This window comes from Pezoporus wallicus, unplaced genomic scaffold, assembly GCF_028554395.1.
Source record: "Pezoporus wallicus isolate ANWC-B61680 ecotype Strahan unplaced genomic scaffold, APGP_CSIRO_Pwel_v1 contig_6787, whole genome shotgun sequence".
In the NCBI taxonomy this organism is placed as follows: Eukaryota; Metazoa; Chordata; class Aves; order Psittaciformes; family Psittacidae; genus Pezoporus; species Pezoporus wallicus.
The window spans coordinates 741,196-761,133 of record NW_026636951.1 but is presented as its reverse complement, the minus strand read 5'-3'; the positions used below and the strand labels follow the sequence as shown (position 1 = coordinate 761,133).

At 34.9% G+C, this 19,938-nt stretch overlaps 1 protein-coding gene and 1 long non-coding RNA gene across 5 annotated transcripts in view; one reads left to right on the top strand and one right to left on the bottom strand.

The window, feature by feature from the left end:
* Positions 1-7,064, top strand: part of LOC130595491 (heparan sulfate glucosamine 3-O-sulfotransferase 1-like) — a 62,808-nt gene extending 55,744 nt beyond the window's left edge. For both annotated transcript variants that reach the window (XM_057402270.1, XM_057402271.1), the window contains exon 2: positions 5,408-7,064. In XM_057402270.1, coding sequence (XP_057258253.1) covers positions 5,527-6,456 — 930 coding nt within the window. In that variant the 5' untranslated portion in view covers positions 5,408-5,526 and the 3' untranslated portion in view covers positions 6,457-7,064. The remainder of the gene's footprint in view (positions 1-5,407) is intronic.
* The window catches only part of LOC130595492 (uncharacterized), a 28,173-nt gene extending 10,503 nt beyond the window's left edge, over positions 1-17,670 (bottom strand). For 2 of the 3 annotated variants that reach the window (XR_008971328.1, XR_008971329.1), the window contains exons 1-2: positions 17,350-17,670; positions 5,472-5,598 (exon numbers count right to left, since the gene is read on the bottom strand). This is a non-coding gene — a long non-coding RNA (uncharacterized LOC130595492). The remainder of the gene's footprint in view (positions 1-5,471; positions 5,599-17,349) is intronic. The other variant, XR_008971330.1, reaches the window with a different exon arrangement.
* Between the last annotated feature and the right edge of the window lie 2,268 nt (positions 17,671-19,938).

The window sequence follows — 19,938 nt, the reverse complement described above, 5'->3', positions numbered from 1 at the left end:
GGAATTGAGTAAATTTATATTGGATTTTATTAAGCAATGTGTCACATATGCACAGGATTATTCATTTACCTATTTTTCAAAAATGCATAAGCCATACTAAGAACAGATTTGAATTGATTATGCTGTGTAACGAGCTCTATTTTTACCAAAGGAAAAAGAAAAAAACCAGCCTAATTGCAGATATTTGAAAACTTTTCAAATTGTAATGCTAATGTTCTTATTTAGAATTACAGCGTGAAGCCAGTCTGTATGTACTTTACACTGGCATAACTGTCATTACAGTATAATTTTCTTTTTTAAAATTCCTGAAACAGTTCACCTTATATGACCTTCTGTTGTGAATACAGTTAGGCTGCTATAGCTTTTTTATATTGTCAGCGTTAGAGATGTTCTTAATTATAGATATAATGGAGCTGTTTGAAATTTGTATACCAGTAAGCCTTAAAATGCTTGATCTGTACTCTCCTCCTAGTGGCTGATCCCTGTGTTGGGATAAGTTCATATCTAATACGAAAAACCAGGAATAGTAGTACATTTTTTTGAATCCAAACATATTTTTAAAAATCAAGACAAATATTGATGCTTTGTTATATATTTGTTCTGACCACCTCCCTTTGCTGTAGTTTTCAGTAGCAAACAGCACTATTCCTGCACAAATACCTTGAAACAACAAAATACTGAGTTTATACTTTGTTTCAGTTGGAGAGGAGGCACAGGGAAGAAATTGCCGTATTCCACAAAATACTCGCATCTTATGCTGAAGCATTAAGACGTTTCTTTGCTCTTCAGTTCAGCATGTAGCCCAAATACAAGTTAACCACAAAGAGATGGGAGTGGCTGCCATGAAATGGCACAAAATTGGAACTGGAAGGGGAATTGGAATCCCTGGGTTTTATTTTTGGTTAGGACTATGAAGCTACTACATGACCTTGAGCAGATCACATTAACCCTGCCTTTCTGAAGCATTTGCACTCCTGAACTGGATCTATAGGTTGGTCAGTTGCAATTTCCTGTAAGGTGAGAATGGTGGCTTAATGGGGTGCAAACAGTTCATTAACACAAAGTGCTGTGGAATTCTCCAGTGAAAAGCATCACAGGCAAATTACTATTAGGAATTAATAATATTATAAATTGGCATCAATAATATAGCTTGGTTTACTCTGGATATACTTTACCCTGAAGCAAGATAAATCATAAGCCTCTTAGAAGCTGGGTTTTTTTTACAATAGAGTGCCAGCAGTTAAGGGTCTTTAGAATACTTTTGCAATATTAAAATGATTTTTCAGCCAGCATATTAGCTTCTTCAGTCTAGTCTAAGGTTTTAAAAAAGTAAACCAAACAAAAGCCCAAGGTATTATTTCCTTAATTAGTGCTCCCTGCAGCATGAATTTCTTTCTGAATTTCATTTCTGCGTAATAAGTAGCATATCTGTTGATGTTCCTTATGTTACTAAGCAACACCAACACTACCAAATAATAGAAAAAAAATAAAGACAACACACATGTAAGAAGGCACTGTAATTTTGATTGTGTATCATGGGGTTAATTTCTTAGGAATACTCTGAGATACAGAGAGTGTTCAGTGCAGCAGTGTAAAATATATTAGTTTCATTATAAAAAGCAGCTCATATCTTCCAAAAATGTGCATTTCATTGCATAAAGGCAGAAAAACAACACAAAAATTATTCAAATAACATTCCAATTATAGTGGATAAATCATCTTTAAAACCTTTACATTTATGTAGCAATTATAACCTAACCACAGGATGTACCATTTTAGAGCATCATCAAAATCAATCAAGCATCTTAGGCTGAAGCTGGAATGTTGTTCTGATGGAATTGCTCCCAAAGGCGATTTTGATCTATTTAGGCACCAGTTTTACAGCACATTCTGAATTTGGCTATTTCTAGTAGTATTTCCTGGGTAATGCTTTGTTCTAGCAATGACTCTATGACATTTCCACTACATAAAACAACTAATTAATGGCAAACCGGTTAAACCAACATAATTGTTTTCAAAAATGCTGCTAATACTTCAGTCCCTAGAAAACACAGAACCTCTTCTGTTGCTTGGTTTCTAAGTGTGTTTTATAGAAAACTGCTGATTTCAGATGGTAAGTAAAACAGACACATCACATATGAGCCAGAGAATATCTTAGAAGACCAATATCTCCTTAGCTTCAAGTATGAATTTCTCATTCAGCATCCAGGCTTCTTTGGATGACACTAGTTGGATGACTGTATTCTTAGGTGCATGAAACCAGGTAATTATCAGTTAATTAGAGATAAAACAATACAAGTGTTTTGGGGTTTTTAAATAAAATTAAAAAGAGAATTTGAGCCTTTTTTCATCTATCACCAGATCTAGGAAGAACATACCTCTGTTTATACTACTGCAGAGTGCCCAATCTCGAGTACTTTTGTATCTTTTTTTACAATGGTTTTAGTTTATTTCAGAGAAATTCCTTCTTTCTGCTCTCCTATTTTCTATTTAAGCTATTAACCCAGTTAGTCTCAAGAATACTTCTCAAAAACTCGACAAATAATACTAGTTAAATAAAGTTGCCAAAAATATCTGTCAAGAATCAATTCATAAAACTGTTTCAAGATGGATTAGGTCTGGAATTTGAGTTACATAATGAACTATATATCTCAACCCTGGATCTGCAAGACATCCCTTCCTTGGCAAACATTCATGCTGGTCTTGCCTTACTTTCAAACTACTTGTAATTGAATGTATACAGGTGTATATGCATTATAATGTACAATGTGCCATATCAGCACAAGAAAGGTAAATCGAAAAAAAATTGTAAGGTGTTTGCAAAAACAATTCCTCAATCTTCCTGGAAGAATTTTAAATTTTAAATGAAGATGAATAGAATGTAAATTAACAGTGGGGTTTTGGAACAGGTTAAAAGAAAGATTAACTGCTCTGTCTCCCTTCCTTCCCCCCCTCCTTCTAAATTCCAGACTACTGGCATCCCAGGTCTAGGAAACAGTTTTACTGCCATATATTCCTACTTCAGAGAGGAAAGGAAGTGTTTTCAAAACCATTTTATGTGTAGCTCTACCCTTACTCAGAATGGACTCTTTAGGAACCTTGTGAATCTCCAGTAATTTAGCTTGAAATTATTAAAGCAGACTCACTACCTATGAATATGCTTAACATTTGAAGGTCAGTATTTCAGGAGTCATGTGGACTGTGGTGCCTCAAATTGCATGGTCAGTCTTGTACATTCTGTGGAGCTTTTCAAAACCAACATTAGCTGCCATTATAGCAGAATGCATTTTGATTCCTCAGCAGCACTAGCTAGCATGTTTACCATTTCCCAAACTTGCCATTCTGAAAAATGTAACTACAGATGATTTTAGTATAAACAGATCTTGTTTTCCATCCTGTAATTGCTGTAGATATGTTTTCATTCCCTGCTCTTGAGGACTTTAAACAGAATTTCCATGTAAAGCTCTTAGTAAAAAACTTGTGACCTTTAAAGTGTAAATTTCTTTCAGGTTTGTAAAGAACAGTATTTTCTGCAGTCTCTGATTACAAATCCAATTTTGTACTTGGACTTTTACAATATTTAAGATGTATACGCTCACACAGTACCTAGTCGAAGCTGTGCTCTTTTTGAAGAGAATTGCCCTTTAGGTCTTGCTTGAACATAAGAGGAAATGTTATGTCGAATTTCCACAGATTTACTCACTAAAGATCTTAGTTTATTTTTTCTGTATTATTTCTGCTATTTATCTGTAATTTTAGAGCTCATTCAGGCTAACAAGAGTCTTCCCCTAGATATCCAAGAAGCTGGAGCGGGTTTTAGTATGATTTAGAAAATAGATTTAATGAATCTGCTACCTTGCCTAGACTGTTGTTATCAAAAATATTCTTACCTAACAGTTTTAAGTATTTAAAGTAAGCCCCAAAGTAAACATAGAACTGCTAAGTGCTCCTCAGAGCCATGACAAATGGGAATTGTCTGTGATTTCTAAGGTTGTTTCTAAGAGGCAAAGTACTGTCACCAGTGTATTCAGAAAAAGAGACTGACTGACAGTAGAACTGAAGAAGGAGCTAAAATCATAGTATTTCTGAGACTACTTTAAAATATGAGCCATAAATCAAATTCCAAAACCAGATACTGTTTTTTAAACGACTGCTGCTTCACTGTATGAAATAGCTTGTTTCCACACTCTACACTGAAAACAAAACAAGGCTATAGATCTATTCTATAAATCTTAAAATGTTATAGTTGCTCAGAAATTGGATGAAGTGCAAGCATCCTCTCAATGAAGATTTTTCCTGTAACATTTTCAGACTTTGAAACAGGCAATCTAAGCATAGTGGCTCCAGTGCAGGTGTTGCATTGATCTGAATTTGAGATGGTAGATCTCTTTGTGATCTGTTTCAAGTAATATATACAAGAATTCCCCAAGAGATTTCAAATGTCAACAACACAGCTAAAGTGACATTTTCTTTCACTTACATGTGCACATGCACATACCCGAAAGTCTAAAGCTTTTGTCAGATTTTTAAGAAATTTAACATTAACCACTTCCTTAAAATGACCATATGCTATGTGGATTAAGAAGAGTGCAACCAGCTCCAACCAGACTTGCTTCCCTGCGAAAGTTTTCAGGCATCTAGGTATCTCTTATATTGAGCTTCGGAGGAATTGCAGAATATTATCTGAAGGTTTGATTTTGCCAAGAGTTTTCCTGACACTTAAGTGACTGTGCATCACAAGAACTGGAGAGTCACAAAGAATCCACCGTGTCTCATTTTTGTTCCATGCCAATCCAACTCAGACACTTGTTTTGTCACACGTCTAGTTTTCTGCTCTAAAAGGCTCCGATTCAAAAATTTTGCTTATATCTGTGCTTTCTTTTGTGCGTCTAAGTAAACAGACCTTTCTTAATATGATCCATAGCTCACTGGAAACCACATGGATGCATCACCATCCAGTCCTATTGTTTAGATTAAGATATACTATACTAGCAGGGAATTTGGGGAAAGGCATTGAGATTCAGAAATGCTTTGGAATTATTATTAATATCATACTGGTTATGGTATATACAGCAAGAGAAATATATACTGTATATGGAGAAGAACTAGGGAAATCAAGAAAATAATGGTAAAGAATTTTAAATCAGGTAAACAATTCTAATGTTCTGCTTAGAGGAAATACAAGCTGTTGAAGGGTTAGCATCCATCACTGGTCACCTATGTTTAAGGGAAAAAACACACATGCAGACTTTTTTGTTCTGCTGAAATAAAGTCAGGCAAAACAAATGACTTCTGTGTAAATTTTCTGTGGTGATCACAGATTAGATTTGTGAATTGAATTGTGAATTAAATTTCCAACTGGTGATGCATTTAGAAACACTGACCTGTCTGTCTTTATGTTTTGTAGATGCTTCAGAAACTTGCTGTGTGTTTACCACGCATTCTACCAACCAGCTCGAGAGGGGACTTACCTATTCTTTCATTAGCTGAGCATATCATTATCTTGAACTAACTATTCCTCTACACATGGCCTTCCTACTGGTGTCAGCTTATCTTCTGCTGACTCATGCACAGGGTGCTCCTGTTGAGAACGGAGCACTGTTGGAAACATTGAAGTCACAAGTAGGATTATTCAGCAATAAAAGTGAACACTATTTGGCACAGGTGAGACCTCCTGGAACAAGCCGACAAATACCTCAGACAATCATCATAGGTGTTCGTAAAGGAGGGACAAGGGCTTTGCTGGAAATGTTGGATATTCATCCTAATATTGTGGTGGCAGCTACAGAAGTCCACTTCTTTGACTGGGATGAAAATTATGTGAAAGGAATAGACTGGTATAGAAGTCTGATGCCATTTTCTTATGGAAATCAAATTACAATTGAGAAAACACCAGGCTATTTTACATCACCACAGGCTCCAGGAAGAATTCATGACATGAATAGCTCCATTAAACTGCTGCTCATTCTAAGAGATCCCACTGAGAGAGTTATATCTGACTATACCCAAGTATATTACAACAGAGTAGAAAGCCACAAGCCTGTTCAGCTTTTCGAAGATATTGTTATTAAGAATGGAGCACTTAATACCAAATACAAAGCTATTCAGAGAAGTCTATATGATGTTCATATGGAAAAGTGGCTTAAGCATTTCAGTTTGGATCAAATTCACATTGTGGATGGCAATACTTTAATCAAGGACCCTCTTCCTGAATTACAAAAAGTTGAAAGATTTCTAAATCTTCCTTCCAGAATTATGTCTTCTAATTTTTATTTTAACCAAACCAAGGGATTCTACTGCATTAGAAGTGATGGAAGGGAGAGATGTTTACATGAATCCAAAGGGCGTCCGCATCCTCTTGTTAACAACACTGTTTTAGAGCAACTGTATTCTTACTTCAGAGAGCACAATGCAAAATTTTACAGGATGGTTAATCATTCTTTTGACTGGCATTAATGCATTTGGAATCAATGTTTCTTTAAAAGGGCCTACAACAAACTGTTTCAAACATATCTTTCTAAACTGCAGAGATTCGTACTATGAGAACGTACTGGTAGCGTGCTTCATGGGAATAACATTAGCTCACTGAAATGGTACCCTTTAGGCTGGGGAAGCAGAAGTTTCACATTTGTATGGTTACTGTGAGTCATAGTCTGACCCTCTTTTCATCATGCAAATACATTGACTTCAGCAGACTTTTTTCAGATACACATCTATTACAAAATTTGCGCTGTATAGGAAAAATGACTGCTTCTAACCATGTAAAAATGTAAATATTTGAAATGGTATTATTCTGTTATGTATTTTTTTGTTCTTAGTATTTTTTATATCACGCACAATTGATAGAGGTGTTGATTTCTAGAATTTTTCATACAGTAAATTAAATTTTATGTTAAAACAAGGGCATACATAGTGGCTCTAATAAATAATTCATTCCCTGTTAATGTTAAACTAATCCATTATTAATAAAAGGAATCTATTTCACCTGTGATTTTGAATAGGTGAAGTAGAAGCTCCCTGTCTGTGGATCATTAGTATTAAACTACAGTTATTATCTTGGATTTGGAAAATAAATAAATAAATAAATCTCCAGACAAAGTAAGAATATGAACTGTCTGAAGAAGTTTAAGGTGAGAGTTCTGAATGTAAAGAAATTAAAATATCAACCCCAACTTATACTGTTATTCTGTACACTAAAAAAAAAAAAAACAACAACAAAAACATTAATAATATTAGGAACCATGCAAATATTTGATTATAAAAATTACCTTGCTCTGCTCTTGAATGGAAAAGCTTCTCATTAGTACTACCATATGGATCGTGTTTGTATTCTGTTGTTATTCTGTTGTTCTGGCTTTCATTTGCACATCTCCATTGGCACACTGATTTTTGCTAAAAAAAAAAAAAAAAAAATTGCTTGCCCTCCAAAGCAAGGAGTATTTTTATTTTGTCGTTTCTAATGCAGACCATGGGATGCTCTCATAGTTAATATCTTGTTATGCTGTATATCTCAGACACCATGTTCCATATGCTAGGTATGACATTCTTGGAGTATATATAAAAGGCATCTATCTATGCTCCTGCATTAGGAATTTTTTACTTGTTTTGTTTTGTTTGATGGTATTGTACTCACATGTTCTCCATTTTCATGTAAACTTTTTATTATATATCAATACCAAAGAAGATCAACTTGAAATGTTAAATATGGTGCCAGATAGAATTACAGATACAGATATGCTTGTTTGACATTGTATCTTGCAATCCAGAAACTCCAGTGCACCCCTTTAGTAGAACATTCATTAGGTGCATTCCTCTTCAAGCTTCTCAGAACACTGGTGAGTTCTAGTTGTGTAGGCATACTCTGATCCTCACAGCATCAAACTCTGCTCAACACTGCTGAAGATCCTGGATCTGTGTCCTGTCTAAGCCTGTGTCCTGTTCAGCCTATAGAAGCAGATGTTCCTAAAACAGGATTCAGTCTACCGCTTCACAAGCTAGAAGGTGTGTATTGCAGAGCTAATTTTAAGGCTTCTAATAGTTTATGAGGGGGCAACATATATGCTAGGCAGGTATAGCAGCATTCCACTGAAGCTGAACAGAATCAAACACAGCCAGGTTATGTGGAAATAACCTTCATCAAATATTCCCTCAATAAATAGAAAACATTAAAAATAGTATGATAAATCTTATTCTTGATCTCTTCTACTACTTGTATGTATATACATGAAAGAAAATTATATTTGTCATTAGCATATAATTAACCTCTGAAATAATCTTTCTTAAGTATGCTATTACTACATCTCTGATTTCTACAGATGGCCTAAATTGTTATTTACTTCTTCCACCTTTTCTGAGAATTAGAATCATAGAATCATAGAATTGTTAGGGTTGGAAAGGACCTTAAGATCATCTAGTTCCAACCCCCCTGCCATGGGCAGGGACAAATTCTGAATCATTGATCAGATCTGGACACTAATCAGAAGTATAAAGTTGATCTGAATCAGGTGTGGAAATACAAATTCATTTCTTTCAAATTAGCCAAAAAAGAGGATGTTTATGCTGGTCTTACACGATCTCTACAAGGACATTAGATAGGGAAACTGTAGTAATTACAGCGGTGTAGTCTACCAATACCTTCTTTGTCATTTGTCAAGTAAAAACCTATCCCAGAAAAATTCTGAACTCTGAATCAGTGGGGTGATTTTACATTGAACTAACATTTCTTTTTTTGTGAGCACAACACTTTTAGCTGATAACAGAAGCCCCAAATCCAAATTCTCTATATTGTTTAACACAGCCTGTTCTTTCTGATGGGTGCAACCTCAGTGATGAATGAAACTCATTCCAGTCCACTAATTTCAGAAATATAGTATTGAAGGTAGCAACATACCAGCAGTATATATCATACATTGTAGTTTTTCTGTCAGCATTGCTTTTTTGCAAGAGCCTAATTTGGAAACAATGTATGCTTTAACAAAGGTTTCAGGTAGTTTGCCAGTAATTGAAGAGTTCACATGTCTGTATGTCACATTCAATTTTACAGGCTTCCAAGAAAAAAAAATCTAATGTCTTTCTGTATTTGTGCTTGCAGGCATCAAGTCTTTCTTTTCTTCTCTGAAGTTTACAGCAAATCTTTAGATGAGTTGAATGCAGGAACAGCGGCTGACAGAAGCTGCATGCATCTTTGAAAATACAGATCCCTTTCTGGAGTTTACATTTCAAGGACAGCTGATCTGTATAGATCAGTGATGCATATATCTACTTGATTTGTTAGCACTCTTCACTCCTGCTCAGCATTTCTGGGAAGGACAGAGTTGATGGAATGAATTCAATGATCACTTTAGAGTTTTCTAATACCAGAAGAAATATATTATGCCTAGTATAATTTTAGTGAGAGGTTGCTTGTTTAGGTTTGGTTTTACATAAATCAAGACACTCGTCTGAAATTTTGTTTTGGTGAATGGTCTAAAACCTCAACCTCTGCATTACAGAATTCAATAAATGTATCAGACTATAACATTACAAACTGTTTCGATCAGTTTATCATTTTGTGGTCTGAAAAGTTGATCTCATGAAGGCTGCCTGACCTTCTTCATTCTTGTTTTCTTCAAGATAATACTCCTTCCCTCATCCTCAGGAGGGGGATCAGATCATAGAATCACAGAACAGATCAACTTAAAGCAGATCCACGGAGCCATACTTCAGTAATACAGTCATAAAATAATATAGTAATATATAGTAATAATATAGTAATATATAGTATTATAGTATCTATAATATTATAGCATCTATAATATAGTATAGCAATATAGTAATAAAAAACACTCAATTTTTGGCACTTGGAATTGAAAAGTAGTAAAATTTTTGAAAGAACTGGAGGCTCACAATCAGTTTAAAGGTGTTATTAACAAGACAGATCTCAATTTAAGAAATTACAGATATCTCATATGATACATATGATATGATTCCACAGTTGATTGCAGACCATAAACTACTCTTCTCCAAATTGGTCATTGAAGGACTTTCATCTCATTATCTGATACTCAAGAGGCGTTCGCAGAAATAAGTTTCATGTGGGAAGGTTGCTTAAAAAGATCATGCAGTTGTTTCAGAGGGGTTTGGGATCATCTGAAACAGATGATACAGTCACACGTATAAGACTACTGCAGAATTTATGATGATTTGAGCAGCTCTTTGATGTTGTTTTGCATTCCACAAATAGTAAACCTTCACTTTAAAAACTGTTCCTTTCCTTTTTCAGTTAAAATGGTGTATAGTTGCTTTGATCTAATATCACTAAGAATTAACAATATCAAACAGATGCAGCTGTAACTGGATCAGCTTAGCCTTTGTCACAGTAAGAAGCTCACTCACACTTAATACTTATCTAATATTAGCATTTTTTTATACAGACTACATATATTACCTAAAGTACACAAAGGAAAAGTGTTGGGAAGCTGAAGAGGTAGGGGTTTGCACAAAAAAAAAACTCTTAGCACTTAATGGAAAGAAAACAAAGAGGTTCCTCTACTGCAGTCACCCCCATCATTTTACCACCAGAGGGTTGGATTTTTTCATTGTGTCCTCTGTATCTAACTGCTCAGAGGCCTTGGGCTGGCTTCTGGTCTTTTTATTCATAGCTTAGCCTTGACAGAGCATTTACAGTTCCTCTTTCTTTAAGAATATATGTGAAAGCAGAGACATTTTTGGAATATCCATAGGCAACATGATGGAGAAGTTTACAGAGGGTATACACTTAGTGCACTTCATTGTATGCTGCTACCCAGCATCAACTCTTTCACTATTCTTTTGATACAAAGCCAATAGATAATCCTATGAAATGCATTGAAGAAAGATTAGACTGACTACTGTAGGAAACTGCATCTGCATACAGAGTTTTCAGTCTTCATGCACATTGCAAGAGCACGTCAAAAAAGAACTTTTAAAACTGGGTGGTTTCCAGCAAGTTTGACTGCTTATTCCCTTTGCCAATTTAGATGCTTCTTTCATTAGCTGGACAAAAATTTTAATATTGTAGTAATCCGCATAATGTCTTGTGTGGTACCAAAAAAAAGTTATTACTTTGCTTTATAGGATCACAGTTAAAAAAAAAAACAAACCCCAATACCTCGATTCATAGATTCACAGTAAGAGTAGCACAATAACAATCTCACAGTAATATTTCCTTGCATAGAAAGAAACAATTAAATTATTTAAGTAAAGATTATACTCTTGTGAATTTGATCCTTCATTTTCTTCAAAAATTTGAAATGAACGGACACATTGGAATGAAAATCAGTAATAATTTGCCTACCACAGTAATCATTGCCAGTAGTTAACGGCCAACATCTAGTTACTGGCCAAATAATTTCACTTCAATTATTTCAAGTATCAATGTGACTTGCTAAACTGTTTTGCAAGTTTGTGAAACAATTTTAAAAGTTAGAGCCAGGCGTGGATAAGAAGACTCTGCAGTATCATCCTGGGATTGTAGAGGAATTGTCATGTCTCTAAGATTAATTAACAGGGAAATAAGCTTACTTCAATTCCTGAAAAATTTTAGAATCCAAGATACTAATGGAACTGCAAACTATAAATTACTAGTTGAAGCTGAATCCACTACTTCAGGAAAATACAACAGGTTAAAACAGACTGATATAAATCATACTTTGGTGGTTAAATAGATGTGATGTAAAATGCACAGTATTGTGTGTTAGCCCATGTAACAAGTACTATGAAGTCTATTTTCTGATGCAAAATGGTCTTAAACTTTTACATTTTATGTTCTTTCAGTTCCATGACAAAAAACCTCTCAGTATGTGTTTAAAGAAAAACATCTTAATGTAAAGTCTTTACAGCGCATTTTTTTCCTCTCAAAGGACATTTCTCTGGTTTTGTATTGTTTTCTTTGAGATAACAAGGTGGTTTGAGTCACGCTGCAATAAATGCAGAGTTACCATACCAGAATTAAAAATATTACTTCTGTTTATTACAGTTCTCAGTGAAGAGCATTTTTATGTAGGGACATAACAGTTTAACAATCTCTTTGTATTTTCTCTCTCTTCCTTAGCTAACACAACTAAGTTTTAGTTTTTCTTATTTGGAAGAATGTTACTCTAAACTCTTTGCACTGTTACCCAAAAGCACAGACTTGCAGACTGAAGTTAAATGGCAGTAATAAAAGGGAAGGATTCTTAATTAAGAATCCATTCCCTTTGCCGCTCAGACTGGCTAAGATTTTTTATTTTTTAACTCTTTTGATGTGAACATTTTGATCCATTATAAACTTTCTATCAGGATACATCTAGGATGTATCAGCCAAACTTGCAATAGGAGAAAATAAGGTGAGTGAAACTAGATGCACTCAAACCTAAGCTGAAAGCTCTTTTCTGCTAAATATTTGCTGACATAATATGGCACAGTTACAAATTAAAATTATAGTTGGCCTGATTAGACAATGCACAGGACTAAGTCACATGTTACTAGATGGATTTATCTAGGTATTCTACATGCCTGAATTAATTTTACAATCATTAGGCTATTAGGGGCATACATGAACATACATTTTCAAAACACTGTATTTCACCTTATTAGAGAATATTAAAATACTGTAGGAAAGGTTGAATATATTATGTCTGTCCCTGTGTGAAATGCTGCTGTGTTACTAAGGCAAATTGGATGGGAAGTAACAATTCTCTAAACTAAGTGTTGGGCATTTTAAAATTCCTTATGAATAACTTGCAGCACTAGATGTAGCAGGTTTGGTTTTGATTTGACAAGGACTGTCAGCCTAGAAAAATGCTATGCAACTGTCATGAGAAGATTGAAGATACCTTTTCTGTACTATGTCAAGACACAAATCTACAACTCAAGACAAGCGATACAGATGGAAAACTGTAAACTGCAGGGGGTGCATTGCTGCCTTGAGTGAAGAAGGATTAAAGGTTCATAAACAACATATGCTATAGTTAGACAAGCACGCACCATACACAGCTTGCACAATACACTCAATCTAAACCAAAACCAAGCAGAATCTACAGCTGTGCACTGAAGTGATCCTGTTGAAGTCATACTGAACCAGGGGCAACAGCTTCTGTATGAGCTATCTGTAACCTATTGTTTGTTGTAGTAATAAACTGAAGTTGTTTACGCCATGCACTAGGCATCTTCTGTGAGTTAGCATCATATAGTGCTCTTAATATTTTCACCTTGCAACCGATGAGTGCTTTATTCTCAGATTCCAAGTGAGCTTCATCCATTATTTGCCAGGCAGCCCACGCTGATGTGATTTAAGTTCTTGTGTACATACAACAAAATGAATAAAACAGATAGATGAACAGATTCTCTGGGAAAAAATGGCTAATGGGTCAGATACTTAGGGCCTGTTTATGTACAGTAAGCATAGCAGACCAGGGTGAAAGTAAAATGTCTTTCATGCTTTTCAAAATAAACTTTTTGGATGTTTTCATTTCCTTGGGGAAATGAAACATAGAGGAAAAAGCCTCATCTACATTGTTTAATAAAAACCTTGCAATTTTAAAATTCAATTTCACATGAGAAGTTAAAATGTTTTGGTTTCAGTTACTACGTTTTTATCACCATTAGAAAACTCTTCATTTTCTTTTTACTTCTTTTACGCCTTGTGTCAAGCTCCCCCACCTCCCCCTTGAAAAAGTGTTCTCACAGGAAATACCCTTTTCGCCAGCTGCTTTCAATGTGCTATGGGCAGAGTTCACAGTGTTAATAATTTGCATTAAAAGTACAATCATTGTGTAGGGTGATAGCTAAGTCTTACATTTCTACATAAGTGAAAAAAATGGCATATGAAATAGAACTGTGGTCACTTAAATGGGTAACTGCTGAATCATACTGAGAATTGTGCTCCAGTTTATATATAAAGAGATCAGGGCTGTTTCAGCCATCCAAATGACTGCTTGCATCATCTTATGTGCATTTGGGAAGGGTGGTTTGCCCCTGCCATCAAACACACATTGAGGATTCAATCTGAGAAAAAGTGTTTTTCCAGTTCTTAGGCCAGGTGGAAATGAGTGATTAGGTGGTACTAGATACAATGAGCCAGAAAATACAGGAGCTTGTTATCTTGTTAGGGTCCTTTGTCCATGAATCCTCTTTATCAAATAAATGTCGGGTACAGTTATATAAGATTGTATGAGTCCCTATCCTGATCATCTGTATATCATTATCAAAGGGAACAGGCTTATGTTGCCTCACTTTAACACTAAAGCCCAGGATGTTTATTTCACATAAATGTAACTTCACTGCCAGACACTTACTATCTTTGGGGGTTTATTTTTTCTCTATCTATAAATTCTTGTCTGTGGTTTGTTTTTTTTTTTTCATTTACTGTTGAATTCTGGCTTTTCTCTATCGTAGAATAAATAGTTTTGCTCTTAAATTGAGCTTTCCAAAAAAAAAAAGGAAAAAAAAAAACCAACACAAAAACCAAAGAAAGAAACAAAGCCCAAAACTATGGCTTTCAAAAATAAATCTTGTCTCTGTGCTGTTAGTATGTCAGTGAATCAGATTAAAAATTGCAAGCAATTAAGAAAAAATAGTTAATCCTAACACACATAGCAAGCATAATGATTGGGGATGGTTTTGGGGGGAATAAGAAAGAAAAAAATCACTTCCCATTAAAAAAAAAAAGCGTTTGGATTCATGTGCTCCAAAAATGTTGCTCTGACTTCAGTCAGTTACAATGACTGCAGTAAAACTAATTTATAGCTAGCAAATGCTACTTTAGTTTTAGATGGCTGACAAGCCAAATGAAATAACTGCACTTTCTGAAACATAAGTACTCTTATCAATACACAAATTAAACATGTGATAGTAATGCTAATATAGAAGCTATTTCTGTCTTAATTTGATTTTTCCTGCAGAAATTCTAGTCAGAGAGTTAGTCAATGACAAGCAATAAACTGCAGGGAGAGGGGCGGAGGGGAAATTCCTTTATATGCATCATTGGCCTCATTCTGTCAACATATCACCCAGATAGCTGGATACACACAGAGATGCATTCTGGCAATGCTAGGAAGGGACTTGCATTTCCTGCTGTCTGTTTCAACTTATTAGTAATAGGATGACGCTTCTGGCACATCTAAAATAAATTAATATTCTATTAATTCAGAAAGGGGTCAGGAAGATACACTGCAGATTCCTTCAGTGCAAATTTGAGACCAATATGTTTTAAAAAGAGTACCAAAGTACTCCAATGTGTAATTGCCTAAAGCTGAACCAAACGACAGAATATATTCCAACACTTTCCAACATGCCTTCAGTGCAGATTAAGCCACCAGTTCAAAGAATAAATATAAATATAGTATTTTCAATACTAACAGTAACACAAAGTAATTATTCTAAATAGTTTCAGTTTACTTTAGAAAGAATTTTATCTGAACTGACAAAAGATTTTTTTTATTATTGCTGATTTGAAGTTGTGTTCACTGATGAACACTGAGGTCTTTTTGAATATCGAAGAATGACAGTGCAGCAGTATTTTTTTTAAGTGGTAATAGGCTTGGCAAGAACAATTGACAAACTTTACATAATTGACTTAAGTGTAGTACTGACTGAAAGCATTTGCAAGACTATATCTAAGTAACTTATACATAGCATAAGACAATGCCAAAAATAAGAGTAACAGAAAAGTCTGAATAAACATTTTAGCATTTACAGTACCTTATTGATAAATAAGATAAAGGAAGATAAAAATGAACAAATAGGAGACTAAATCTTTGACCAGAAAAAAAACCCTTTGACCAGAAACACATCCCTACTTGTAAGACATAACATTTGAGCTAAGGCTGTGGATCCGGACCATTGATTTGATTGTGCTCTATTATGATATTTTGTTCACAATACCTGTGTCTTCAGTAGGACCCAGATACAGTTATATCCTACTCAAGATGAGAAAACCTGTCAGGATTTCACTGGTTATGAGGATGAATTTGGATCATCTTGTAGTCATGACAGGCAGATGAAATGTAAGTAGACTAATGAAGATACCTTTAGCAAAAAAAGTCTGAGCACATTTAGTAGCTTGCCCTTTGTGCATTTCACAAGTGAAAAACATAAAGATTTTATTTGAAGTGTTTAATATCTTATGATTTAAAATAAACACGCATAATAGCTTCTCAAAGATTCCCCAAAACACTGGGCAGTAAGCTGAAAACCTGTAATAATTTTTCATCAGCAATATTCAAGGCAAATAGTGTTTACTGTTTAATAAGGTTAGAAAATTTCCAGTCTTTCTTCCTTAGTCTGCTACTTTAAATCATAACTACTAACAGTGAAGTAATTACAACTAAAAGTATTGTTGCACAAAGCTTTCCGGTCATAGTTGGAAAGCACATTTTTAAATACACTATAAATTTGTGACATGTTTTAGCTCTGGAGGAAAAGTACTCCAGAGGAAAAGACTCTACACATTCAGCTCATTCCATTTCGGAAAGCCCTCAGGCCCAAAATCTCTCTCTCCTAACTGTCAAAATTGAAGTGGAGTACAGGGCATCAGAAGCTCAAAAATGCACTTGGGACGCAATCCTCTTGGGACTTTAAATATTAACATGAAAAATCTTAAACCTTGGGCTACCAGGCAGCTGATACAGATAGCAAAACATTGTGAAGAGTCACGCTCCTTTCTGCTAATCTCTCCTTGCAACAAGAACACACAACTACTTAGTGAATCAGCTGCAGGCAAGAGATCATTTATGCAAGTTGCCCAATATACAGCATGTATTTCTTTAATCTGTCTGCCATTTCACAAAGATACGCATCATGATTATCATCAGGGAATTCAAACAGTGCTCGATCTCATTTTCATTGCAATAAAGTTAACAGTCCCTTCAGGTCCTTGAATTACAGCCTCTGGTCAATAACAGCTTGTAGACTGCGCAACCTGCTGCCCTGCGGGAATGGTACCTCATCACAATTCAAAAGGCCTAGGGAAATAACACTTTCTTCAGACCTCCTGCCTGAACCAATCATGATAAGTTAAATCTGCAGGGAATCTGTCTTGGCTAATCTCACCTATATCACATAATTCAGTCATATAAATGGAAAACAGTTGCATGTCTTCCTTGGTTGTAACTGGATATAGATCATGCTAATGATAACTCAAGCCATCTTGCCCTCGAAATCCTCATAAGATAGATTGTCCTTTACACATAAGGATAGGAACCAAACCAGACCCTTGTAAGATACAATGCTAGGCAAAAACATGCAAAAAATTAACTAGGTTCAAAAGTATGCTGGCACCATCTGCTATCCCAGGTGGCTTAGAAAAATAAGCCGGCCCCAAAGAAATGCAAGAATGAAAAGAAAAATAACCAATTTCTTTATAGTCTTCAGTTTGATTTTACTTCTATATTTAAGCCTTCAGGGTGTTCTAGTTTCATATATCCACACTTTTCTTTCTCTACAACCAGAAAACAGGGGCATTTCTTAAAAAAAAAAAAAAAAAACAAAAAACCCACCAAGATACTTACACTAATATATTTAATATATTCACAAATTTCCAATAGCTGAAACTTTTGGGAAAAAAAAAAAAAAGACCTGGAATTGCCTTGCCTCTTGAACTTCAAATGTGGGAGCTGGTGAAGTTGAAGAGAGATTCTTCACACACTTCCTATCTAGATGATTATCTGGAGAACTATCCTGGATCTGCAGTATCAGAGAGGAGATGATGCAAAAAGGTAGTAAGGTAAACTGTTATGAATCATAGGGGCCAACCTCTACTCATCAGATCCTCATTTAATTTTACGCTAAATGGCATGATTCAAAGCCAGATTCTTCTGCTAATTTAATCTGAATTTGGCTCATGGTAAGAACTTGTAACACTTAGATCAAACTCTATGAGCACCTATTTTTTTAATCTAGGGCATTTATTTTTTTGTGGGTAATAATCAGTCATATATGTTCTTAACGAAACATGCTGGGTTTGAAAAAGATTTGTGCAACATGCTTTAAACAGAAACTCCAAATTTGCAATCTCTGCCCTATAGTGTTCTTTAGATTACTTGGATTATCCACATTTCATGTGGATTTTGCAATTAGTCATATGTTTACACAAGAAGTAAGTTAAATCAGATTAGAGCTTTATTCATGGTCCAATACTATCAGGCATTCTGCCTATGAGAATGAAGTATAAATTGCATAATTTAATAAATGTCTGATTTGAGAGCCAGCAGAGTTTTCTTGATGAATGATGCCTAGAAGTTATCAAGTCTGTTATGGATGGGAATAGCACTGAGTTTGCATTTATAAACACATTCACAAAAGAAAGATCAATTTTTTTAAGGTGCTGGGAAACATTTTCCTGATAATCTTTCTGTTTATCCTCAACCAAATACCTGTGCTCTGGTATTTTGTAAAAAACAATTACAGTGTGAAATTTTCTTCCAGTCTTTGGAAGCCAGCAGTGTGTAGTGGTAGATCCTAATCTCTCCTTCATCCAATTAACGTCTATTTTGGTTTATCCATACTTAAATCACTGTGACCAAATAATTGAAGAGAAACTGATGTGTTTCAAAGGTTTTTGTAAAGAAGAAGGAGCAGTTTCCTCTTTAAAGCTCCAGGCTTACCAGCCAGCTGTTAATTTACTATGACTTCCTTCAGTAGTAGTTAAATTGATTCATGTTTAACCAAGGAAAATATTGTAAAAAGGAAAGGCAAGTGCTGTTGGGACAATGTCTTTACATAACGCTATAGAATTTTCAATAAAAAAAAAGCCAAACTCCTTTGTAGACAATGCCTCTATTGATGTGAATCACTGTTATCATCCTTTACACATGTAATTCTGCACCAATCAATACATAGTCACAAACACTGTAAGCAGCACCCTGAACTGTGCAGGCAGAGCACAGCGGTACTGTTCCTGCACCTCTGCTGTGAGTAAAACATCCGTGGGGACAGGTGCCTTGTTCTCTGTAATGGTGTATCTGTGTTTGTTTATCAGTCTGGTCTACTGATAAACCTTGACAAAGAAAAATGGAAGAGAAAATAAATTCTCTTCCAAATTTCTTAAAATCAATAGTTCCATATCTTTCAATAAATGGGAGAGAATGGGAGAAATCAAACTACTGGAAATATCTGAGAAGCGAGAGAGAAAAAGACATGCATTTATTTACTCCAAAAGCAGACATTCAACAACAGCTGTACTGAAATTTCAAACTCCGCAGTAGAAGTCAACATTAAAAGTATTGCAGTAATACGAGGCATAAAACAGTGCCCATATTTCATGTGGAAAAACTTAGAATTTATTGTTTTAAGATGCAGATTCACTTAGATGCTGGGAAGGGATCAACAAATGCTAAATAGACCTTTAAAAGAGAAAAGAAAAAAAAGACCAGTAAAAAAAAAAAAACAAGGAAAACATTAGATAGATAAAATTAAGTAGGATACATTTCTCATGTATTTTATGTAAATTTATTATTTCAGGGTATTGAATCTCATCCATTACCTTGTTATTTTTAGATATTTCAGATTATTTTTCCCGTTCAGATGAATCTGTGTTGTTTGAATATTCACTGTAATGTAAATAGAATACTGGTAGGTTTAGAAATTCTGTACTATAAGAATTATCTCTCAAACTTATATAATATGCTTCTAATGCTAAAAAATTACAACGTGAACATTAACAATCAGGTATGTTGAATCAGATGCTGAGCAAATAAGAACATTTTTCAGACAAACTAAAGCCATGTTGGCTGTCCTTGTGTCATCATGCATCTTAGCTGTATAAATTTCACCTAGTTAATTAGAATGACCAGCATTCTGAGATGACAGCTACAATTGCTTTTTTTTCCTGCCACAGCAATAGTTTCTGGTTTTTCCTACAGGTAGTTGCTTGTGTGTCTAGTGGGAAAGCAAACCAGAAAAATACAGCACTTCAGAATTAGCTTTCCTTGAAGAAGTCCT